Raw genomic sequence first — 26,705 nt, 5'->3', positions numbered from 1 at the left:
GGTATGTGTCGCTTCCTCTTACGCCTCTGGCTAAGTGTTGCAACAATGTTGTGAATACGTGGTGCAGTCAATGCTGGAAGTTCAACGTTTTCGAACCAGATACAATGTCAATCGCGTAACTTTATTCAATATTGATAATGTAATGTTTGGAAGTAACAAAAGACGAGTGTTACATTGTTTTTAAATCGCCTCGATATTTAGAGAGGGGTGTGTGCGCGAGACATGAGTGCGCATGTAGCGCAGCTAGGATGAGTTGTCATCAGACTTCTACATGGGCCGACGACTATTCTGTACAACAGGAAAACGAACTAGAAGCGCTTGCATCAATTTTTGGAGAAGATTTTAATGATCTGCGTAATAACCATCCATGGAAGGTTGGCCTACTTTCAACACAATTGATTTATGAATAGATAGTAGCAACTTTTTGCCCAAAAAGTTGAATCGGTAAAAGAGCCGTTCACTTGGCTCCCTGATTTGCATACTGTTACTACTGCTTTTTGAGCACAAAACAACGTTTTTCTGCAGATAAATGACAAAATAATTGTCGAAAGAAGGTGAATCCTCACTGAAGAAGCAATAAATAGTGGGGAGGGCGTAGTAGAAGAAATCTAATAATTTGTCCAGGTAAAACAATAGTTGAAGGAGCATTTCACGATCTGACATAATGGTAGACTATCTTTTTCGCAATACATTGTAGATTTGCAATTTGGTAAGGCATTTTTAAGCGTTTTGGAGCCAAATGAGCCGGCTCTTTTACGTGAACACTCTAACGTGAACAGAGCCAAACGAGGCGACTCACCAATAAGACTCGGGAATGTCCATCACGATTGCTGACTTGCAGAAGCAAAGTTGTGCTAATTACACAAACGCCATGCATGTCTATTTGTGGCTAGATTTCCATGATCCTCTCTGTTTTCTCCTCATCAAGATCAAAAGACCACCAGAGGTATACCTGTGCCTGCGACCTAATGGACTAAACAATGGGAAGGAAAGTTATGTGACAGTGGACCTGCAGGTCCAATGCCCACCTACTTACCCTGTGTGAGTATCGTTACTCAATCCATCAATGGGATGGATATGTCATGGAATATTCCTTTCCCTAGATTCAGATGTTTACAATGTTGCATACTATTGTTGAGTATACACCTCTGGCATTAGGAAGACTGTATGACCCCTATCCTATCATGACTCCAATTACATTACATTGGGTGATTCCACATACAGTGCCTTCAGAAAGTATTCACACCCCATGACTTTTTCCACATTTTGTTGTTACAGCCTGAATTTAAAATGGATTACATTGAGACTGTGTGCAATAACAGTGTTTAACAAGACTTTTGAATGACTACCTCATCGCTGTACCCCACACATAAAATTATCCGTAAGGTCCCTCAGAGGAGCAGTGAATTTCAAACACAGATTTAACCACAAAGACCAGGGAGGTTTCCCAATGCCTCGCAAAGAAGGTCACCTATTGTTATATGGGTACAAATTAAAATAAATAAGCAGACTTTGAGTATCCCTTTGAGCAAGGTGAAGTTATTAATTACTCTTTGGGTGGTGTATTAATCCACCCTGTCACTACAAAGATACAGGCGTCCTTCCTAACTCAGTTGCCGTAGATGAAGGAAATCGCTCAGGGATTTCACCATAAGGCCAATGGTGACTTTGAAACAGTTATAGAGTTTAATGGCTGTGATAGGAGAACTGAGGATGTATCAACAACATTGTAGTTACTCCACAATACTAACTAAATGACAGAGTGAAAAGAAGGAAGCCTGTACAGAATGAAAATATTCCAAAACATCCATCCTGTTTGCAATAAGGCACTAAAGTAAAACTTCAAAAAATGTGGCAAAGAAGTGAACTTTATGTCCTGAATACAAAGTATTATGTTTAGGGCAAATCCAACACAACACATCACTGAGTATTTTTTTATATTTTCAAGCATGGTGGTGGCTGCATCATGTTATGGGTATGCTTGTCATCGACCAGGACTAGGGAGTTTTTTTGGGATAAAAATAAACTGAATAGAGCTAAGCACAGGAAAACCTGGTTGAGTCTGCTTTCCAACAGACACTGGGACACAAATTCATATTTCAGCAGGACAATAACCTAAAACACAAGGCCAAATATTCACTGGAGTTGCTTGCCAAGACGACATTGAATGTTCTTGAGTAGTTACAGTTTTGACTTAAATCGGCTTGAAAATCTACGGCAAGCTTTGAAAATGTCTGTCTAGCCATGATCAACAACCAACTTGACAGAGCTTGAAAAATGTTTGTTTTTTTTAAGAAAAAGAATAATGATCAACTATTGTACAATCCAGGTGTGCAAATCTCTTAGACTTACCTGAAAATACTCACAACTGTAATTGCTGCCAAAGGTGATTCTAACATGTATTAACTCAGGGGTGTGAATACTTATGAAAATTAGATTTCTGTATTTCATTTGAAATAAATTTGCCCAAATTTCTAAGAACATGTTTTCATTTTGTCATTATAGGGTATTGTGTGTAGATGGGTGAGAGAAAAAAAATCTATTTAATCAATTTTGAATTCAGGCTGTAACACAACAACATGTGGAATAAGTCTAGGGGTACTCTCTGAAGGCACTGTAGCTGTATGCCGCCTGAGGTAAATGCCCTGACAATAGCCTCTGATACTGCCCAACGCTGGCCAAATGCTCTGTCTAAACATAAATATGCTTTGCTCGTGATATGGTTTTGGAAACCTTTGGAACTTTTTAACATTCATATGAGCGTTTTTCAAATACAGAAGATAAACTTACTGTACGCAGTTTAGCAAAGTTACTCCCGACTGTATTTAGAAAAACGCGATCCAGACGGAAATGTTAAATGGAATGACCCAATGGAAATGCGAGCGCAAGGTGGGAGGATGTGTCATGGCTGTGTGAAAACAAAGCCGGATGCAACTTTGCTAAACTGTGTACAATAAGTGTATCTTTTGTATTGAAATAACCTTTTTATAAGTGAGAAATTATAAGTTCCAAAGGTTTCCAAAAACATATTGCAAGTGAAGATTAGCAATGTTTCTAAACGTTAAAACAGAGCGTCGGGACATGGAGCCAGGTCCATACCTTCAGGTGCGAACCCAAGAGGGGGACCTGCTGTAAGCCCCCTTGGGTTCTGGAGAGCTAGGCACAAATGTACAGTCAACGTCTCTTTTGGTTTGGTACCATCGCCTGACAATCCTTTAAATTTTTTATTTTATTTTACCCCCTTTTTCTCCCAATTTCATGGTATCCAATTGGTAGTAGTTACTGTCTTGTCTCATCGCTGCAACTCCCGTACGGACTCGGCAGAGGCGAAGGTCGAGAGCCATACGTCCTCCGAAACACAACCCAACCAAGCCGCACTGCTTCTTGACACAACGCACATCCAACCCGGAAGCCAGCCGCACCAATGTGTCAGAGGAAACACCGTACACCTGGCGACCTGGTCAGCATGCACTGTGCCTGGCCCGCCACAGGAGTCGCTAGTGCGTGAAGAGACAAGGATATCCCTGCCGGCCAAACCCTCCCTAACCCGGACGACGCTAGGCCAATTGTTTGTCGCCCATGAGCCTCCTGGTTGTGGCCGGCTGCGGCAGAGCCTGGGCTCGAACCCAGAATCTCTGGTGGCACAATGGCCTTAGACCACTGTGCCACCCGGAAGGCCCTGACAATCCCTTTTTAAGCAAAATGTTATAGATGCATAGCAATAATTCACGTTTGTTGTTTGCTTGGGCGACAGACCTCCAGAGTTTGAGCTGAAGAATGCCAAAGGTCTCTCCAATGACAACCTCCAGAGCCTCCAGACCCAGCTCACTAAACTGGCTGCAGAGCGATGTGGGGAGGTGAGATAGACATATACAGGCAGACAGACGGATGCCTACAGACAAATCCACTCTGAACCAAACATGTAGATCTGAATAGTATATCTACTCGTAGTTAGGAGTAGATGACCCATGAAATCCTGTGCCATTTTGCAATGTGACAGAAAATATTTTTTGTCCCATCATCACCCCTCTCTTCCCCCAGGTGATGATCTATGAGCTGGCCGACCATGTCCAGGTGTTCCTGAGTGAACACAACAAGCCTCCGTCCAGCTCCTTTCATGAGGAGATGTTGAAGAACCAGCGGCTACAGCAGGAGAGGCTAGCCCTGGAGGAGCAGGAGAAACTGGACCAACGCCGCAGATGGTGAGGATGCATGCTCATACTCGCACGCACACACACACTTACTGTCCTCCTCACTGTACCTCTCAACTCATTCTTGTCTAAAGCAATTTGAGATCCTGGCTGAAATCCAAAGGAGAGAGGAGAAGAGGAAAAAATACATTGCCAAACAGGTGCCTTCATATTCTTCAAATGTGCACATTTTGCAAACTCGTGCTGTTTTAGTAGATAAGCAATTCTTATTACTCCTCTGGAAAAATGATTGGAATTATTAACTATGTATGTTTTTAGGCTAATGATCATCAATGAATATATTATTTAAAACCATGTTCCATTAGACCTGAAATGCACCTTTCAATAATAAATAAAAAAAAGAATGCAAAACAGAACCTGAAATGCAAAACAGAGCCTGAAATAAACTTTTGATTAAACCATATTTTGGCTTTGTGACTGCCCAGGAGCGCCTTGAGAGTATGCACCAGCCTGCCGTAGACAGTTCTGTATTGGGCAGCTCATCTTATTCCCCTGGGCCTCCACCTGAGCTTACTAAGCCCAGAAGAGGGACCAATCCCCGGAGACTGACCAACTCCAACACCCTCCACAGGCATTAACAGCCACGTGTAAATAATATTTAGCTCTGTGCCTGAACTACCCTTAGCTAACACTGCATGCTGTTTTTGTTGTAACCAGACGAGACACATGCTGCGAGGATAGCCCACGCTCACAGGAAGTGCTTTACTTCAGCAACAGTACCCTTGGGGATCTCATGGTGCATAGAGGAAAGTGCCTCGGTAAGAGCTTAAAATTCCCTGTAAATCTCATTATGGTTTCTGTGTTGTAGTTTACTGTACTGTCAGTGTTGAGTTGTGTGCCTCAATATGCTGTGTCTGTGTCTCTGGCAGGGGAAAGTGAGAGGCTTGGCCGTAATGTTTATAATGCTTTCGACGCAACCAACGGAGAGTTTGCCGTAGTATACGAGTGGATCCTACGCTGGAACAAGAAGATTGGCAAGTTCTTCACCAGTGAGGAAAAGGGGAAGATTGACAATTGTAAAAAGCAGGTGAGTAATTCCTAGCTTAGATCCTGCCATCAGATGTAGTACTAATAGATGTCAAGATATTGGAACAGAGGCCTACACACTAAGCAATACCATCTGCCCATTTATTTATAGATCCACGGTGCGGAGAGTGAGCTGAACTCCCTACTGAAGCTGAAACACCCGAACCTGGTGCACTACCAGGCTCTGAGCTCCAGTGAGAGGGATGACTGCCTGGTGGTGGACCTGCTGGTAGAGCATGTGGGGGTCAGCAGCAGTCTGAGCCAGAGCCTGTCCAGCCAGACCGCCATCCCCCTGGAGCGCCTCCACCTGCACACCACCCAGCTCCTTGCTGCCCTCGACTACCTCCACTCCAACTCTGTTGTCCACAAGCAGCTGGGCGCCTCCAGCGTGCTGCTGGACCACCTGGGCAACGTGCGTCTCACAGACTACAGCCTCTCCAAGAGACTGGGCGACCTCTGCAAGGAGGACATCTTTCAGGAGGCCTGTGTGCGCTTCTGTGAGGACACGGTGCCCACCAAGGCTGGGAAGAAAGGGGACGTGTGGAGCCTGGGGCTGATGCTGCTGGCACTTAGCCAGGGCGAGGAGGTCAGGGAGTTCCCGGTGTCTGTGCCCACCAGCCTGCCCGCTGACTTCCAGGACTTCCTCAACAGGTATGCCTGCCTGACAAGAACCATCCATTCAGTTTGGCCAGACAGCTAGTCTCGGTGTCGGCCAGACAGCTAGTCTCATCCACTTCCATTACATTTACATTTTTACATTTTAGTCATTTAGCAGACGCTCTTATCCAGAGCGACTTACAGTAGTGAATGCATACATTTCATTAAAAAAAATTCTCCGTACTGGTCCCCCGTGGGGGACCATGCCTGGACCTCACATTTTTATGGTGGCAATTAAAACGTTCATTTTTCCTGTGGTTAAATTCTAAATGAAAATGTGTTTTTTTTTTTACAGATTTTGACTCATTAGCACATGGTTTTTGAATGGTTAGCTAGATGGTTTAGGAAACTTCTCCGCTTTTCTATTCAGTTGATGAAAACTATACACAGTGAACACACATGTTCATTTAGATGTGTTTAACCTTCCTGTACCTTTTTTGACGTATTGGCATTCCACCATGGACTGTGTGTTAATCAGGGCTTGACTGTCAGATCTCGTCCTCTGTATTTGGGTGCCAGTCTTAATGTACTGCTGTGTGGATGCAGAGTAACACAATGTGGACCAGAGGATTAAATGTTGACGGGCCACGCCAGGAATGTCAGCTCTGTTCTTTTGGAAGTTTCCATGCTAAATGCACCATTCTCTGTTCTGTGTGGTAGGTGTGTGTGTCTGAATGATGCTGACCGCTGGAACACCCAGCAGCTGTTGGACCACCCCTTCCTCAACCCTCCACCTCCGAAGACCCCTCCACAGTGCCAGGACGCTAGTCCAGAAGGTGACAACTGTGTTCAGATCAGGGCCACTAGATATTTTCAGTCTCCAATACTATAATGTTGTGAATAAATGGTTGCCTTTTTTTAAGAGGCTTGATCACTATGTAGAATCCTAACGGCTGTATTCTGTCCTCTCCCAGACATTGGTGATGACTTTGCGTCGTCGGTCATCCCTCACAGTCACATCCTCAATGCGCCGTTCAGCACTGGGCTGCAGAGGCAGTTCTCACGCTACTTCAACGAGTTTGAGGAGTTACAGCTGCTGGGGAAAGGAGCTTTTGGTGCAGTTATCAAGGCAACCCGTGTTTTAATATAGCATAGCTGACAGTAGCATTCATAGCCTTTCCCTTTTATTAAGTCCATGGTTATTGTTCACATAATGTTTGTCTCCTGACCCATCTCTTTCTCTCTTTCCCTCCTCTCGTTATGTGTAGGTCCAGAACAAGCTGGATGGATGTTACTATGCTGTGAAGCGTATCCAGGTGAACCCGGCCAGTAAGCAGTTCCGTAGGATCAAAGGTGAGGTGACGCTGCTGTCGCGCCTCAGCCATGAGAACATCGTCCGCTACTACAACGCTTGGATCGAGAGGCACGAGACCCCCTCCATGGGGATACTGAGCTCAGACAGCTCCGAGACCCGGAGCACAGCGGAGAAGCCGCCTCAGGTCCGAGCCCCTTCTCTGGGCCTCAACGAGCTCAGAATCAGCATGCTTGACAATGTGGAGGGTAATGCCCTACTCCCTGCCACGGCGAGCTCGGTGGAGTGGAGCACCTCCATCGAGAGGTCCTCTAGCGCCAAGTGCAGTGGTCACAAGTCCAGCGACGAGGAGGATGATGATGATGTTTTTCTGTGCCTCGTTCCTGTGAGTTCTCCTAACATTAGAACTATTGGAGTGTGCAGTACAAAATAGTCTTGACGGTATAGTAGCATCTCGGAGGTTCGTTTCATGTAGTATATGCTCTGTGAACTTGATATATGGAACTAAAATGATTACTTTTAGTATTTGTTTTGGTTTGTTTGCGTCTAGCCCATCAAACAGTGACTCAGAGAGTGACATCGTTTTTGACAATGGAGATGGCAGCGTATCCCAGGTTAGTGTTTATGTGACCCGATTCAGAATCATAGGCATTTGACTACATTCCCTACTTCACAGTAAGGCCATTATTTATTTATATATGTTTTGTGCAGAAACACCTTCTTGAACATGTGAACTTTCATATTCCTTAATTGCAAACTTGTATGGGATCTGTAAATATGAATGAAACATTTAAATGATGAGCCTAGTTTAGCCATAGAAAAAGCACTGTATGTGTGGAGAAAGGCAAGATCCGTGATTGGCTGAGATAATAGAGATATTACTTCCTGGAGGACAATGCCATACTGACTTGTGCTTTTACATGTGAATTCTTAAAGAAATGGGTGGGGCTAAGGCATACGAGGTTGTGAACGATGCTTAAAAGGGCCGTAAACAAAGAAGAGCTCTCTAGAAAGCGTGAAAATCGTTCAAGGGCATTATTCTCCTACTTTTCTCCCAAGTAGGAGAACACGTTAATCAGATTTCAAAGAAGCATAACTTTCCCATGTTTCCCCTTGACTACATGATATACAATTTTGGAGCTCTGAGTGTACTTGTGTAAAAAAAGCCAGTCTTGAAAAGTTGACATAAGCGCACCTTGAATTCAGTCTCATATATTATCACCAAGTTGTGTGTTATTTTCATCAACTGAATCAATGTAACCGGCATCCCTCAGGAAGAGCCAAGCAATAGAATGGGTGGTGGTGACACGATAAAGAGCACAGACTCTCTTTATCTTTACATCCAGGTAAAGCTCCGTTCACTAGCACTCAACTAATACCCCACTAGAGGACACTGTTCCATGTCTAATATCTAACCTGTGTTCTCTCCTCCCTCCAGATGGAATACTGTGAAAAAAGCACTTTACGAGACACCATTGACCAGGGTCTCCATCAGGACAAAAGTCGCCTGTGGAGGTTCTTCAGGGAGATCCTGGATGGCCTGGCTTACATCCACCAACAGGTGTGTCTGTGAACCCTCCGTCTCCCCTAATTAATGTCCTCCTCAGAGTGTACTGCAGGGTTCAATGTCTGCTTTAGGGTGTGGAACAGAGATGTAACGTTTAAGATCAGAGACTTTGAGGAGAGAGGTGGGACTGTCCTGTCACATTCGGTTAGGAAGGAGGGAGTCCAGGACAGTCACTCCTTGTGATTCTACTGTTCCACTCCAAGTATCTGCTAATTCTTCAGATCCCAATGTCAAAGGGTTTTCTAGGTTCATAGTGGAAATTGAAGTGGGATATAATTTGTCCTGTAGGAATGAATGATGACTCATTCTCCACCTTTGCAAAATTGTATTTATGGGAATTATGAATTTATTCATAGTGTTTTGAAATGTGTTTGATGCAAAGCTGTTTTAAAGGATCCTCTTCTCTTTTTCCTCACACACTCAAATGTTTTGGTATGCATGTTCCTTCCTTCCAAGCTGTCAAAGCACGGCTTAGAACAACAATGATGGCATGCATGTGACATGTTTTCAGCAATGGTTCCAATTAGCACTAATTGATCACCTCCATCCTTCCAACAGGGGATGATTCATCGAGACCTCAAGCCCGTCAACATTTTCTTGGACTCTCAGGAGCATGTGAAAATTGGAGACTTTGGCCTGGCCACAGACCATCCTGCTAATGTGGTATGCCTTAATGTCCTTCGGTTCCGCTGTCTCCTGGTGATGGAAATTCAATAACTGATACCTTGAAGTTCATGTTGAGGTCTCTAAAGGCGTGTTCTCAAGTCGATTCCCAAATAGAACGGGTCGAGTCTCAAGTTTTGTTCAAGTCGTGCATTATAAGCGCAAGTCAAGTCGAGTAGTCAAGTTTGTTTTCAAGTCAACTAAAAAACAATCTATACATGCAATGACTTGTTCAATTACAAATCTTTGTCTATTTATTGAGGCTACCAGACAGCCCTTTTCATTATTTTGTCTATAACACATTTAGATGATGTAATAATGTTAATAACAAATTCCAAAGGCAAGCTTCATAAGTCAATTATTATTTTCAAGCAATTTTGACATACCAGAAGACCACTAAGGCCTATGCTAGTAATTGTTGCTTGATGCTCCATTTCTGGTGAGCTTGTAAAGTAAACAGTTAGTATTTTTGATCAACCCCCCAAAAAATTTGCTGTATATTTATGGCAATCCTCTCTCCCTACAATTTGATGATTACACTGCGCCCAATCCTATAGCTGTACAGCAAATCAGCAATCTGTTTGCTAGCTCAGTGGTTCTCAAACTTTTTTTCTCTCGCAACCCCCAAAAAGCATTGTTTCAAAGTTCGCGACCATGCACGCACAACAGCTGCACAAATGTAACTTCTCATTATAGCCATAAACGCTGATGCATTTTCAAAACGCAATATACAGAAATAAACTGTGTCTTTCGCCTGTATTTGTAGTTGAGTCATTTCCAATGCTCATTGCCAACTGAACTGGGTAGCCCCTTTCTTCCTCACAAATACCATAATTAATTCGCCATAATATGTTATCGTCCCATAATATTGAAAGCAGTGCAATGTTACAGCTAGACATACAGTTAGACATATAGCCAGCCAGTAGCCACCCAAACTAGGCCTATCTGAAATAGGAAATGATCAATGAAATAATGTAGGCCTACTTAAGCAGGTGCTTTCTGGTCCATAATCTCTGGATATGCAAGCCTGCCTTTGCGCCAATGCTGATGACTGGTCATTGGTCAACAATCAAGGCAATTTCATGTCATCAGTCACAAGTCTTAATCTAAACATGATGGTGTTTCCGACCCCAGTGCAGCTCAGTGTAAACAAGCGAAACTGTAGGGTCGGAATCTTCTGGCAGAAGTGGAATGTTGACGCTTTAAAAAAAGTTTGAGTATTTCTTGTTCTGTGTTTCCCAAATAACTCAAGAATGAACAAAGAACTGACTTTGACTGTAGAAATCATCTCTTCCCTACAGGCCGCAGCAAGCATACTGGATATTGAGGAGAGTGGCTCTTTCCTGATTCTCAAACCGGACCCAACAGGTAAATCCATCCTTATCTAACTGGCTTCTAAAGTGTCTCAGGGTCTGTGACTATATATTTGCAAAATTGATTATATATATTTTATTTCTGAACAGGGAATATGACTGGTATGGTTGGTACTGCCCTATATGTCAGTCCAGAGGTGCAAGGAAATACCAAAGCCACTTACAACCAGGCAAGAAATATGAATGGAACACACACCAACATCAATTCAGAAGAATAAAATAAAAATTTAAAGAAACTGTCTCAGTACAATCATTCATCCAAAAAAGTAATCTCAATAGTAGTCTAGGAATTATAATATCTTGTAATGATTTAAGGGCCTTGACTCCTGGGTGGAGCATAGACTAGTGTCCTCTATCTGTTTAGAGGTAGTTCAAGGTTTTCCAACAGTGTTACTGTATCCTCACTAGGAAATATATAATTCAGGGTTGATTGTATATACCAGATGTAAAGGGAAGAGGGCTCATCCCGTGATCTGTGTTTCTCCTTAGAAAGTGGATCTGTTTAGCTTGGGTATTATCCTGTTTGAGATGTCCTACCGACCCATGACCACCGGCTCTGAACGAATCTCAGTCCTGAGCCAGCTGCGCATGGTCAGTCTGTCCAGCACAGAGAACACAGACGGGTGGGGGGGGGGGGGGCCACGGGAAGGGTCTCACTTGTTCATCACTGTCCCATTACTCTGTCATTCCACTCTGCAGGAGGACATCAACTTCCCTGAAGATTTCCCTGAGTGTACGAGTGGAACGCAGGTGAGGAAGGACGTATTCAATTCATGTTATACTCTTAGCTCCCTGAAGTTGTGTGAAACTATGTAGAAGTAGTAGTTCACTTTATAGTCCCGCAATGGGAAGTTGTTAACGAAACCAAACTGAGTGACATTACACAGTATAGGCAGTTTGACTTTGATAGACTGATCCTTAGCCCTGTGTCTTATCTCAGAGGAAGGTTATTGGCTGGCTGCTGAACCATGACCCGGCCCTGCGTCCCACGGTCCAGGAGCTCCTGAAGAGTGATCTGCTGCCCCCGCCCCAGATGGAGGAGTCGGAGCTCCACGAGGTCCTGCAGCACACCATGGCTAACGTCAATGGCAAGGCCTACCGCACCATGGTCAACCAGCTGTTCTCCCAGATCACCTCCCCCGTCATGGACTACACCTACGATATCAACCTCCACAAGGTACCAGGCCTACCCACTGACGCAGTGGAGCAGACCCTCAAACCTGGCCTAGCACGACTACCACACAAACGCAACCCAAAGCCAATCAGACATGAACACTTGGGCATCACTCTCCTCTCTACCACGTCATAGCATCTCAAACCATTGTTTGTGACAGACAGGTATTGAAGAAATTGTTGAACGCAGTATAGAGTGGTCCAATAGTCCAAAGTAGGAAGAGCTACCCATCTCCTCCTGTAGGTGTCACTGTAGACACAGTAATGATGCTGCTTCTGTGATCATACAGATCTCCTGTCATCTGGTTCATATAATGGCGGGACTGTTTGAGCTTTCATCGATGCCTTTTGATTCCTAACAGACTGCGTTTTGTTTTGCTGCAGGGCAACTTTAATTTCAACAGTGCCAAATTGCAACCGTATGTGTACGAAACAATCACCTGGATCTTCAAGAAACATGGTGAGTCCAGATTCAGACTCCTATTTTAAGAGCTGAAGTCGTTTACTCTCTTGGGCAAATGACTTGACCCATTCCACTTTAAAGTTGCTGCTATGAAGACCTCACTGGGGCCTTGACTTGAACATCTGTTCACATACAGTACCAGTCAAAAGTTTTAGAACACCTACTCATTCAAGGGTTTTTCTTTGTTTTTACTATTTTCTACATTGTAGAATAATAGTGAACACATCAAAACTATGAAATAACACTTATGGAATCATGTACTAACCAAAAAAGTGTTAAACAAATCAAAATATGTTTGAGATTCTTCAAAGTAGCCACCCTTTGCCTTGATGATAGCTTTACACACGCTTGGCATTCTCTCAACCAACTTCACCTGGAATGCTTTTCCAACAGTCTTGAAGGAGTTTCCACACATACATAACCGACTTCAGTGGGCAAATGCTCACCTTCGATGGGCACTGCTACGCTGGAGAAGTGTGCCCTTCACGGATGAATCCCAGTTTCAACTGCAGATGGCAGACTGCATGAATGGCGTTGTGTGGGCGAGAGGTTTGCTGATTCCAGTGTTGTGAACAGAGTGCCCCATGGTGGCGGTGGGGTTATGTTATGGGAAGGCATAAGCTACAGGCAACAAACACAATTGCATTTTATCAAAGGCAATTTGAATGCACAGTGACGTCGTGACGAGATCCTGAGGCCCATTGCCATACCATTCATCCGCCGCCATCACCTCATGTTTCAGCATGATAATGCACAGCCCCATGTCGCAAGGATCTTTACACAATTCCTGGAAGCTGAAAATGTCCTAGTTCTTCCATGGCCTGCATACTCACCTGACATGTCACCCATTGAGCATGTTTGGGATGCTCTGGATCGACAACGTGCTCCAGTTCCCGCTAATATTCAGAAACTTCACACAGCCATTGAAGAGTGGGACAACATTCCACAGACCACAATCAACAGCCTGATCAAGTCTGTGCAAATGAGATGTCATGCTGCATGAGGCAAATAGTGGTCACACCAGATACTGACTGGTTTTCTGATCCACGCCCTACCTTTTTTAAAGTATCTGTGACCAACAGATGCATATCTGTATTCCCAGTCATGTGAAATCCATAGCTTAGGGCTTAATGGATATATTTGAACTGACTGATTTCCTTACAAACTGTAACTCAGTAAAATCTTTGAAATTGTTGCATTTTGCGTTTATAATTTGTTCAGTGTATGCTGAACTTGTTATCATATATTTACAGTAGTGTCTCTGTGGCTGTCTTTCCAGGGGCTGTGCGTCTCCAGACTCCCCTGCTCCTCCCCAGGAACAGGAAGCTGTATGAAGGCAGTGAGCCAGCCTGCTTGATGGACCACAGTGGCATGCTGGTCACCCTGCCCTACGACCTCCGGGTGAGAAGCAGGAAGTACTACACGCTCCGTTAACTAGCCCTCAGTGATCCCAGCACTCAGTGGACTAGGGCCAGGACAACCCTGGGACTAACTGTGTTTCCACAGTGATTTATTGTCGTCTTGCATGCACTGTTTACTTATTCTCTTTTGTCTCCATTCCAGATTGCCTTCGCAAGATTTGTGGCCAGAAGTAATATTACCCATTTCAAGAGGTAAATCTCAGTCAATCCCTGAATACTTGAATCTATCCATTTCATATGCATGTTCAGTCTTTGATAAACCTCTGAATGTAATCCTGTGTGTGTGTGTGCAGGTGGAGCATCGAGCGTGTGTTTATGTCAATTGTAATGGTGTGTGTGTGTGTGTGTGTGTGTGTGTGTGTGTGTGGGTACCGCATCGAGCGTGTGTTTATGTCCATTGTAATTGTTGTGTGTGTGTGTGTGTGGGTACCGCATCGAGCGTGTGTTTATGTCAATTGTAATGTGTGTGTGTGTGTAGGTACCGCATCGAGCGTGTGTTTATGTCCATTGTAATGGTGTGTGTGTGTGTAGGTACCGCATCGAGCGTGTGTTTATGTCCATTGTAATGGTGTGTGTGTAGGTACCGCATCGAGTGTGTGTTTATGTCCATTGTAATGTAGTGTGTGTGTGTGTGTGTGTGTGTGTGTGTGTGTGTGTGTGTGTGTGTGTGTGTGTGTGTGTGTGTGTGTGTGTGTAGGTACCGCATCGAGTGTGTGTTTATGTCAATTGTAATGTAATGGTGTGTGTGTGTGTGTGTGTGTGGGTACCGCATGAAGCGTGTGTTTATGTCCATTGTAATGTAGTGTGTGTGTGTAGGTACCGCATCGAGTGTGGGTTTATGTCCATTGTAATGGTGTGTGTGTGTGTGTGTAGGTACCGCATGAAGCGTGTGTTTATGTCCATTGTAATGTAATGGTGTGAGTGTGCAGGTGGAGCATTGAGCGTGTGTTCCGGCCCAGAAAGCTGGACAGGGCCCACCCCAGGGAGCTGCTGGAGTGTTCCTTTGACGTCATTGTCCCCGTCACTAATAGCCTGCTGCCTGACGCTGAGACCATTTTCACCATCGCAGAGATTATCCAGGAGTTCAGTGTCCTGCAGGTACCACACTGTTACCACTCCGTCTAGTAATTTCTCTTACCATGTTACTACCCCTGTCAGTCTAGCTAAAGTCACAGACCATATTGTCCTTTACAGTACACTCCCTGTCTCACCTCAGGCCCAGATACTACTGTCCAGTCTCTGTCTAGCTCTGGTCACAGACCTGTTCACTCCCTGGGTTCTAGACAGTGCAGGAGGCCCAGGTCACCCAGCACGAACCCAGGCCTGCTATTCTCTGCTAAAGGACCAGCATGCCTCCAGGACCCCTCTGAAAGGGTCTACCTCTCTCCCTGATTGCACCACTTACTGCATAACCCCCCCCCTTTCTGTGTGTGCAAAAGCTTTTAAGAATGTATGTCACTCTGGATGAGAGGACAGCAGCCAGTCTGTTACTGTTATTCACTGAGCAGTCCTACAGTACTGCTTTAGGGATGAGGCTGGACTGTAATTGTGCACAGGTGTAATTGTGTTTTGATGATGCTGTTAGGAGAGGAACTCCCACTCTCTCTACCAGGAGAGAAGCTGCTGGGTGGTGTAATGCTGTGTTGTTGGATGTTGTGTCGGGTGGTGTTAGGAGAGGAACTACCACATCTACCTAAACCACACCAGCCTGCTGAAGGCCGTCCTGCTACACAGCGGCATCCCCGAGGACAAACTGAGCCACGCATCCAGCATCCTCTGTGACGCCATGGTTAGTACTACGCACACGGCGCTCATGTGCAAGTTAAACGCACACCATGCATGCGCACATTGTGATATAAGTTTTCTGTTACATCTTTGTTCTACAACTGTAACTCTAAAATGGTATGATGGTGTCCTGTCTCTGTTCATAGAGTGAAAAGCTGACCAGGAGAGAGGTGGAGGCCAAGTTCTGTAACCTGTCCCTGTCCAACAACAGTGTAAATACCTCCTGTTGTCTCTGGTGAATTCATCAGTGTCTCCACTTTTCTCTGCTCAGGGTCCGCCTTTCTTGAACATTGCCTTGCTCTCAACCACAGAATGTCTTTTCTTTGTCTGTGTCTGATGTTTTCTGTCTCTCCCTGTCAGTTGCAGACTCTGTATAAATACATAGAGCAGAAAGGAGTCCTGCGGGACCTGGTCCCCCTCATCACCTCTCTGACCAAACAGAAGACTGCAGTCACCCAGCTGGCAAAGCAGGGCGTTAAAGACCTGGAGGAACTCACTGGCCTGCTCAGGAGACTGGGAGTCAAGCTACCGGTACGGCTACTACTAGATCTCCCACTTCCTAACTCTTACTCAGTCTGGTGTATAAAGAGAATGGCATTGCGCGTGTTTTTCCTGTGGATTTCTAGATTGATTCTCTCTCATATTTGTGTGTCTTGTAGGTGGTGGTAAATCTGGGTCTGGTTTATAAGGTGCAACACCATTGTGGGGTCATCTTCCAGTTTGTGGCCTTCATCAAGAAGCACAGACGCACCGTGCCAGACATCATGGCTGCAGGAGGGAGGTACGACCACCTGGTAATGCCCCCATCTCACCACCCTCCTGCTCAGGTCCTTGGAGGTGTTCAACTATCAGGGTTTAGTCCTTATCAGGGTTCTCTTCCTGTAGATCCTTGAGTTCCGTGGCCCAGCGTCCTCTGCTCCTGTCCCTTCGGCAGTAGGGGCCAGTTTGGCTCTGGACAAGGTCTGTGCTGCCCTGGCCAGCATGGAAGAGCCGGTGAGTACTGTTAACGATTCATCAGTGTTAATAACCCACAGATACAGAAGGTCATATTTGATGATGGCTTATTATTTTGAGCCTCCATTAAAGTTAATGTCCGTTATTATCCAGTCTCTAAAATGTAGCTGTTTTGGGAAAGGTTCCCATTTTTCTATACTGTACAATGACAGTTGATGGGTCTACCACCTCTGTAATTAACTCAGAGTGTGTGTGTGTGTGTGTGTGTGTGTGTGTGAGCATGTTTTAACTTAACTCTCTGTGTGTGAGCACGTTTTAACCTAACTCTCTGTGTGTGTGTGTGTGTGTGTGTGTGTGTGTGTGTGTGTGTGTGTGTGTGTGTGTGTGTGTGTGTGTGTGTGTGTGTGTGTGTGTGTGTGTGTGTGTGTATGTGTGTGAGCACGTTTTAACTTAACTCTTTCTGTGTGTGTGTGTGTGTGTGTGTGTGTGAGCACGTTTTAACCTAACCTAACTCTGTGTGTGTGAGCACGTTTTAACCTAACTCTCTGTGTCTCCTAGCCCTCTATCAGTTCATGTGACGTGCTGGTGGTACCAGTTGGCCACACCTCCATGGGCCGAGCCATCAGCGTGGTCCAGAAGCTGTGGACAGCAGGAGTTTCTGCTGACATTGTCTATGACGTGTCACAGGTCAGTGATGTGCAGCCCGTAGCACCTTCTGCTGTGACAATACCTAACCAACAGGGGGCGACACCTCCATTCTATTCTACCCCACATGGACAGGCAGACCAAACTGCCTGTGAAGTTATTTACCTTGACCGTATGTGGAACTGTAAACATGCAGGGAAACGGGATCCATTTTGAGTTTCCTTTCATATAAGTCTGTTAAGAGTATCATGTTTAAGAAACACGATGCCCAGTAGTTTCCTTGGCTGACTTTCATCGTCTCTGTTACTGTAAATACTTTTAAAAAATATATATATTTTCAGTTTGTAGGTGAAGTCTGTTGACCAACTCTAACCTGAGAAGTGTTGCTGTGTAGTTATCACCCTGGTGAATGTGACTGGTGTCGTGTCACTGTGCTGGGCCATGCCTCTCACGTTCTTCATGTTTACGTGACGGCCTGATCTCAGGCCAGGAGGTGTCCGTGTGTGTAGCCGACTGCTCTCCTCCCCCTGCCCTCTTACGCTCGCCCTTTCTCACTCCCTCTTACCCTCTAGTGTCCTTCCTCTCTACTTTTTCATTTGCTCTCTTGTTGTCCCATCGCCAACTCTATAACATCACTGATTGCTCAACATCACAACTTGCTCAACAGCAATTCAAATCTTCGCTTTGTCTGAGCTCACACTGCTCTGCTGGAGAGAGACAGCATGTCGGTCCAAGACATCAGAGTTGTAAAGGATGCCTTCCTCATGGTCTAATGTTAACCCTTTTCACATGCACTGCTTTACTGGTCAAATCTCCAGTAAGTGCTAATTTATCGTCTGGAGATGGTTCCACTTTATTTTTGTTGGGTCTAGTTTCAAGTTTTATTGTCACGTGCGCAAGTACAGTGAAATAAATGCCTTTCTAGCTTTTACTAGACAAATATGGTCAACCCTTTCCACATGCGCTCACCTGGGAGGCATATGGTAGAAAGCTGGTTGGCCCTCTGTCTGTCTCAGCGATAGAGCCGCTGTGAGGAAGCTGGTCGGGGAGCGAGACTGCTGGAGAGCGGAGCAGAGGTGATATACAGCACAGAGATTGTTCCTCAGTAGTCTACTGTTCTGGTCTGACCCAGCTCTGCCTGCCGGAGGAAACATGTCTGGCTGTATTTGATTAGGATAAATCCTCTCTGCTGCTCACACACAGCCACGGGTGACTACACTACCTGGACAGGCCCAGGTTTGGGCACTGGGCAGAGCAGCTCTCCATTCCAAGCAAAACGCTCCGGAGGAATCTGAGGCACAAGTGAAGCATTCCGCCAGCACACATTTAATTATCCAGACCGTACGCTGCCATGGCCCAGTGGTATCTCAGCCATCCATGTTATCTCTCTCCTATCCTTGCCACAGCAACCGCTCTGACGTGTGAAATAGGGGAGTTTTTTTGCTTTTTATTATAACATCCCAGTCCTGTTGTCCAAACGTACGGCACACGCTCTCTGTTTTCACAGGAGCTGATGAGCCATAGGAAAGCTAGTGAAATCTGCCTGAACCCAGCTTTTAGCACACCCCTAAACCACCAGGACTGCTTCCAGCTCGTACTCTTAGATAGACAGCCCACCTTTTACTAAACACATCACATCAAACTACTTTTCCTACAATCCCACTGTCATCGTACATGAGAAACATGGGGCTGAGGGAGGGCTTATCATCGAGTGGCGCAGCGGTCTGAGGCACTGCATCGCCGTGCTAAAGGCATCACTACAGACCCTGGTTCGGTTCCAGGCTGTATCACAACCGGCCGTGATTGGGAGTCCTGTAGGGCGGCGCACAATTGGCTCAGCATCGTTCGGGTTAGGGTTTGGCCGGGGTAGGCCTTCATTGTAAATAAGAATTTGTTCTTAACTGACTTGCCTTCTTCTGTGTCATCTCCATTCATGAAAGAGAGAACATCCATCAAATCCTACATAGGCTCCTTGTTCTGAGCGTCCAAATAAAACTAGGCAGTGAAAACCAAAAATGGAGAGGGTTTAGCCCAGTCTTTGAGCAGGGCTATAGGTAGTGAGGCTGATATTAGCTCAGTCCCCTGTACAGACAGCCTGCAGTGGAGCTTTAACCGTGCCTGTGACCTGGCCCAGGGCTCTGGGTGTCACTCACAATGGAGAAACTCAGACAGACAGGACAAATCCTTACCCCAAATGAGCATTATGATGTATTTGACATTTTAGCAGAGTGACTTACAGTAGTGAGAGCATACATTTTGTGTATTTTTTCCCCCCGCATTTGTCCCCCGTGGGAATCGAACACACAACCCTGACATTGCAAGGGCTTTCACTACCAATTGAGCCACACGTTCTATGGCTGCCATGTACGCTCCCCATTTAACATTACGTAGGGAATTTTTAAACAATGCTATGTAACTGTAATTCTACAATTAGTACAATATTCAAATTTCAAAAAGTTGGTCTTAACTCTCAGTATGGCTTTGGTGTTAGTGTTTCTTGTTCCCCGAAGGTGTCTGACTGTGTCGTTGTGTTCAGTCCCAGGAGACTATGCTGGAGCACTGTAGACAGGCTGGCATCACCTGCATGGCCCTTGTCTCAGACAAGGACGGGAACTACATCAAGGTAATTATAATGAAAATGAATTTGCATAGCGCTTTTCCAGATGCTCAAAGCTCTTTACATAGTAACTGTTCTTTACTGTAACTGTATAGGATTCTAAGTCCTGGCTGGAATGCAGCACTTTGATACATTCTCTTGGCCAGCATCTGACTACGTAGTCTGAAATGTAATTTGCCTTTGTTGGCTACTTCTCCTACTTGTACAATAATTGGACTGCACCTGTGCTGTGAGCTTAGTGCATGTAAATGGTCATGATATGAATTCCAAATGGTTTGATGTATACATTAGTGTGATATAAAAAATTAGAATTTAGAGTGAAAGTTTTGTGTTGGAAGCAGGTCTGATTTTCCCCTCCCTGTCCCCCGTGTGTCCCCAGGTCAAGTCCTTTGAGAAGGAAAGGCAGTCAGAGAAGAGGATTCCAGAGTCTGACCTTGTGGATCACATTGTTCAGAAATGTCGGACCAAATTCTTTGAGGAGAGAAATATCCGGTGAAAACACGGTTTATTAACCCACGCACAAACTCTGTAATAGACTTTCAGTGTTGTTGGGGAAAGAGACTCACACAGCTGTTTTGTCTCTCCTCCAACAGGGAAACCTCTGAGACTGTCTCTCTTCAGAACACCAAGGGGTCACTCGTCAATGCCTCAGGTACAGTTGAACAGCCTTCTTCTCCACCCTGTATCCAGGGATGACCCTCCATTACCATTGACGTGGTTCTGGGTTGGATTTCATATGAGCTCCTACATGGTGTTAGAGCTGTGTTGAATGGATAATTAAAGGGTGATGGTGAATATGTGAGCTGCAAGGTGATTTAATGACAGTGTTACATTTCACACCACCTCTAGCTCACACGCACAGTGTATGTGAACCTTAATGCAGCGCAACGGCCGTATTAGTCTGGGTAACAATTATGGCTTCTCAGTCTACTGGTGTCTGGGTGATGGTGTGAGAAGGCTGACAGCTAAGTCAGATAGGAGCTCAGCTCAGGCATATTCCCATGGTCTCATTAGTGTGTGTGTGTGTGTGTGTGTGTGTGTGTGTGTGTGTGCGTGCGCGCTGTGACTTGACAGGATCGTCAGAGCAGCACGGGAGCAGCGCCTCCAGTAACATCAATGTGTTACTTATCTCACCAGAAAAGGTGTCCTCCAGCGCCAGACGGCGCTACGAGACCAAGGTCTGTCAATCAATCACGCCGGTCACTCATACCTGTCCCGAAGTCGACTTTTTAACAGATTAAGCTCAGCCCAGTCACGCAGCCAACTACGAGACAACTCTCCCTGGCTGTGGTTCCCAGCTCTGTCTCACTTTAGCACTGTGGCATCCGTCAAGGTTAGACAACACGACGGCTTTTACGCACGCGACCAGCCCAGTTTTAAACGGCATTGGCTCACATGGAGCCCAACTGCATGTGAAGATGAAGTGGCCTTTGTTTCCCAGTTTCATTGTATGTATTGGAAAAATGACTTTTAAATTTTTTTCACCCCCTTCAGATTCAAACCAGATTGCATTATCTTGCTAGCAATTTACAGAACAAGAGCAATGACATCGAAGTTCTGGCTTTAAGTCATTTGCTGTTTCCCCCGCTTTACATCTTATCTGTTGAATCCATGTGTGTAATAGTGAAACAAGGACAGAAGTTAGCTGATAGCTGTAATAGCAAACATCGGCATGCAGTGGGATTTAGAGTTCCCCTGGAGGTAGATAGCTACAAAGTGATTCCAGTTGCCGCAGAACAATAAACAGAAAACAAAAGGAGAGGGCAAGTCATTTGGAGCTAAATTGCTACCATATTTAGCTTATTTGTGGTTTTGGAGTAAATTTGAAAGGAGGTATTCACCGAGTAAATTATACAGCGTAGTATTTACTGATACGACATACTCCAAATACATTTGTCATTCCATATGTTTGTGTCTGGTTCCCATCAGAGTTAGAGGCTAGATGCTGGAGCGTGAGGTATTGAATTTGAAACATTACAGACATAATGGCCTTGATGCCGGTATGTATTTACTCAGAGCTAGAAGTCTGCTTCCAGGTCACGTCATCAGTAATCCTACCTGTCTGTCATAGGTAATACCCCTAACTAAAGAGAGATGCAATTTTCTCAAAATATAAAGGCATAGATGGAACATGAGCTGATGGCTCTATTATTTCCTGTGAGGGACCTTTACACTAGTGCCCTTAGTGGTGGTGAGAGCACCATGAATGAAGAATAATGAGGCAATGTTCTGCTCACAGACTAAATTGATACAGCACAGTGTGCAAATTAACTTCACCTTTAGCTGAAGGAACTGAACCTTCTGGTTTTTGTTGCCACTGTGCAATGTGTCTTGATATTTATAGTTTATATTTGGTTACTGTGGCTGTGGTTACATTTACTTCCTTAGAAAACAGACAACATGCTATGTACAGTGTGGTCTGGGAGTACATGGTGAGATAACGTCCATTGTCTTTGTGGAGTCTTAACGCACCTCCCTCTGTTGTTCCGTCCCAGGTGGACCTGCCGAAGGGAACTCTCATCAACTTCCTATCATTGGAGGTCTGTACCCAGTTCTGCTGATCATAACCTATCTGAAACAGTCAATAAAGGATATCTTGGCAGGATAGAGGAGGGAGGAAGTCCTGTTTCCTTCCTTGTCACCTTCACTCTGTCCTCCGCCAGCAGTCCTGCCAGGACCCTTTAGGTCACCTGCCCTGTCCCCCTCTCACAAACACCACGAGTTACCAGCTGGGACAAGGTGTAAACTAACAATCCAAACTCCTGACCGCAGGGCCTGCCAAACGAAACCAGGAACCCCTGTCAATTGTATGGTGTTAAGAAACATGCTCTGAACACAAGCAGTGTTGCATAACTAAGCAGATGCTCGCGCAAAATGAATGGCGGTCCTATACAGTTCCCCTCTCACATCACACGTGGATTTGTGAGTGTCAGAGAACGCTTTCACTGTATAAAACAAATTACAATACACATTGTGCGTGCCCAGACACACAGGAAACCATGCATCACACGGACTAATTACCCCACAGAGCAGTGAGGGCCTGGGACTCGCAGATCTATCTTTTATATTTCCCACCATTTAACTGCAGATGGGGGAGTGAATGTATACACAGTCTCCGACACGGTAACTACAACCTACATAAACACCCCTGTTTGTTTGATCGCAGCCGCTATGTTGAATGTCTGATTGCTGGTTTCGCTCTCTCTTTCTGCCACTCTTCTCTCCAGTTTGATGGAGATGAGCAGTTCAACATCAGCGTTAAACGTCTGCTGTCACGTCTCCCCAAGCAGCGCTACCTCAAGTCCATCTGTGAGGAGATCCACTGCTTCAAAATCTTAAAACGGTGTGTAGCTGTTTTTTCATTTTTTTTTTTCAGGCCCTGTGTGTTCCAGGGCAGGCAAACCCAGGCCAGCCAGAGTGTGAGAGCAGGGCAGTAGACCCCATGGCCTCGCCCCTGTGTGCTCCCAGGGTCTGACTCAGGCCTTTTTTATTTTTTTTAAATCATGACACCTGAGGAAAACGGTCGAGAGCTTTGAAGGCCCTTTAAAAACCAGACTTCCTTTTATGACCAGAAAACCCCAGCCCACACTCCAGGTCCCCAGCCCACACTCCAGGTCCCCAGCCCACACTCCAGGTCCCCAGCCCACACTCCAGGTCCCCAGCCCACACTCCAGGTCCCCAGCCCACACTCCAGGTCCCCAGCCCACACTCCAGGTCCCCAGCCCACACTCCAGGTCCCCAGCCCACACTCCAGGTGTGTGGATGTCAGTCAACTCTTCAAACAGAGCAGGTCAGAGATAACTACAGTCTATAATACACCAACTCCTCAGATGATCAGGTCAGAGATAACTACAGTCTATAAAACACCAACTCCTCAGATGATCAGGTCAGAGATAACTACAGTCTATAATACACCAACTCTTCAGATGATCAGGTCAGAGATAACTACAGTCTATAATACACCAACTCCTCAGATGATCAGGTCAGAGATAACTACAGTCTATAATACACCAACTCCTCAGATGATCAGGTCAGAGATAACTACAGTCTATAATACACCAACTCCTCAGATGATCAGATTTCCATTTGGGGTAAGGATTTGTCTGACTGCTGTCTGAGTTTCTCCATTGTGAGTGACACCCAGAGCCATAGGCCAGGTCACAGGCACGGTTAAAGCTCCACTGCAGGCTGTCTGTACAGGGGACTGAGCTAATATCAGCCTCACTACCTATAGCCCTGCTCAAAGACTGGGCTAAACCCTCTCCATTTTTGGTTTTCACTGCCTAGTTTTATTTGGATGCTCAGAACAAGGAGCCTATGTAGGATTTGATGGATGTTCTCTTTTATGAATGGAGATAACACAGAAAGCAAGAGCCCATTTCTCTGGCTCTATCGGGGCTCTTCGCCAACCATCCAGAGCAGTTGGTTTTAATCTCCTGTGTGTCATCATTCACCGATGAGGGAAAAGTGTTTACTGATAAATTACCGTCATTTGCTAACAATGGAGATATTCACAGTGGGTTTTATGTGTTTGATTGTTTTCGCTTGAACTAGGTGACAGAGAGGGCCAGATTTAGTGCCTTGAGAAAGTATTCACACGCCTTGACTTATTCCACATTTTATTGGTTACAGCCTGAATTTAAAATGGATACAATTTAGATTTGTTTTGTCACTGGCCTACACACAATACCCCATAATGTCAAAGTGGACTTATGTTTTTCAACATTTTTACAAAATAATAAAAAATTTAAAGCTGAAATGTCTTGGGCCAATAAGTATTCAACCCCTTTGTTATAGCAGTCCTAAATAAGTTCAGGAGTACAAATTTGCTTAACAAGTCACATTAAGTTGCCATGGACTCACTCTGTGTGCAATAGTAGTGTTTAACATGATTTTTGAATGACCACCTCATCTCTGTACCCCGCAATTAACTTTTTGTCCTGAATACAAAGTGTTAAGTTTGGTGCAAATCCAATACAACGCATTACTGAGTACCACAACCCATATTTTCAAGCATAGTGGCAGCTGCATCATGTTATGGGTATGTTTGTAATCGTTAAGGACTGAGCAGTTTTTCAGGATAAAAAAAGAAATTGAATGGAGTTTGGCACAGATAAATCCTAGAGGAAAACCTTGTTCAGTCTGCTTTCCACCAGACAGTGGAAGATGAATTCACCTTTCAGCAGAACAATAATTAAAATGTTGCACAATCCAGGTGGGGAAAGTTCTTAGAGACTTACCTAGAAAGACGTACAGCTGTAATCGCTGCCAACGGTGCTTCTACAAAGTATTCACTTAGGGGTGTTTGCAAAAATGTCTAAAACATGTTTTCACTTTGTCATTGTGGGGTATTGTGTGTAGACGGGTGAGGGGGGAAAAAAATAAAATGTAATCAATTTTGAATTCAGGCTGTAACACAACAAAATGTGGAATAAGTCAACGGGTAGGAATACTTTCTGAAGGCACTGAAAGTGGGCCAAAGGCCACAGTAGTAAACAGTCGCCTGACTGCACTGTGCCTATATACTACTCTGCCCATACGGCCCCGCAGTCACTGAGCAGCAGCTACAGCCACTCTTTCATTTACTTCAAAACGGACTCGTAACTCGCTGCCTGCCAGATCATCTGAAATACCCTGTGAAAGAATGAAAAGAAAGGGCCAATAATGATGGTGACAATGAAATAAGAATAGTCCAATTTGGCTGTTTTTCCACAATGAACCGGCCACTTAAAACTTATCAAACCAACTTTACCTGGTGGGGTAGGCTTTCACAAGAAAGCAGTTATAGGTTATGTTGTTTGCCGTTGATGTCCATAGCAGTTGTTATGCATTCCCTTTACATATGGAAACATATACATAGAGAGTACAAAACATTAAGAACACCTTCCTCAGAACAGCATCAATTAGTCGGGGCAAGGACTCTACAAGGTGTCAAAAGCGTTCCACAGAGATGCTGGCCGATGTTGAACACAATACTTCCCACAGTTGTCAAGTTGGCTGGATGTCCTTTTGGTGGTGGACCATTCTAGATACACACTGTTGAAACCCAGCAGTGTTGCAGTTCTTGACACAAACCGGTGCACCTGGCACCTACTACCATACCCCGTTCAAAGTCACTTAAATCTTTTGTCTTGCCCATTCACCTTCTGAATGGTACACATACACAATCCATGTCTCGAGGCTTAAAAATCCTTCTTTAACCTGTCACCTCCCCTTCATCTAGACTGATTTGAAGGGGATTTAACAGGTGACATCATCAATAAGGGATCATAGCTTTCACCTGGTCATTCTGTAATGGAAAGAGCAGGTGTTTATAATAGTTTGTATGCTCAGTGTACTTCAGCATAGCCTGCTAATGGCCACTTGCGGTTGTTTTGGACAAACATTGCGTTATTGAGAAATGGCCTTGGTATTGGGACTTAATGAGTGTGTTGTCTTTGCAGGGTTGCTGTGGTGGTTTTGTACAGCTACAAGGACGATTACTACAAGATTCTTCTGTGAAACCAAAGATGTTACTGCTCAGGTCAAGCTCCAAGCTGCTCCCAGCACAACAGGCTTCCTGTGGCGCTTTTCTATACAGAGAAACAGTATCTGTGTAGAAAGATGACTTTCCTTTTGAGATTGTGAACCTCAAGGCAAAAGTGAACTTTTAGTGTTAAATTGTGATCCAGTTACAATCAGCTCTGAACCTCACTGCAATTTGTGCTCCTCCCTACAACTAGAAGGCAAAAAAATGGTTTCTAATCGTCTTACTGTACCTGCCTTAATGTGTAACGGTTAATGTACATTCTGAAGAGGAATGTTTTTTTGATTGCAGATAATGTGTTGCTATATTTCCAAATAAATTGCCAATTCCATATTTTTAAAGTGACATGATGAATAATGGCATTAAATTTTC

At 44.8% G+C, this 26,705-nt stretch overlaps 1 protein-coding gene across 1 annotated transcript; it reads left to right on the top strand.

The window, feature by feature from the left end:
• On the top strand, positions 1-26,705 carry LOC106610842 (eIF-2-alpha kinase GCN2-like). The gene is given in 38 exon segments (XM_045723460.1): positions 1-374; positions 929-1,041; positions 3,755-3,857; positions 4,042-4,202; positions 4,286-4,351; positions 4,869-4,969; positions 5,081-5,238; positions 5,350-5,888; positions 6,555-6,670; positions 6,809-6,963; positions 7,103-7,509; positions 7,511-7,531; positions 7,697-7,760; positions 8,421-8,492; positions 8,585-8,707; positions 9,272-9,376; positions 10,678-10,744; positions 10,840-10,919; positions 11,239-11,340; positions 11,449-11,499; positions 11,690-11,926; positions 12,307-12,382; positions 13,665-13,786; positions 13,949-13,998; positions 14,736-14,904; positions 15,479-15,595; positions 15,738-15,803; positions 15,952-16,122; positions 16,251-16,385; positions 16,477-16,584; positions 17,104-17,232; positions 19,727-19,813; positions 20,187-20,299; positions 20,401-20,459; positions 20,882-20,985; positions 22,303-22,347; positions 23,035-23,150; positions 26,251-26,705. Coding segments are annotated over 38 exon segments (4,692 nt in total). The 5' UTR covers positions 1-248; the 3' UTR covers positions 26,309-26,705.

Source organism: Salmo salar, chromosome ssa09 (genome assembly GCF_905237065.1).
Source record: "Salmo salar chromosome ssa09, Ssal_v3.1, whole genome shotgun sequence".
NCBI classification, from domain to species: domain Eukaryota; kingdom Metazoa; phylum Chordata; class Actinopteri; order Salmoniformes; family Salmonidae; genus Salmo; species Salmo salar.
This window is presented reverse-complemented; position numbering and strand designations above follow the sequence as displayed.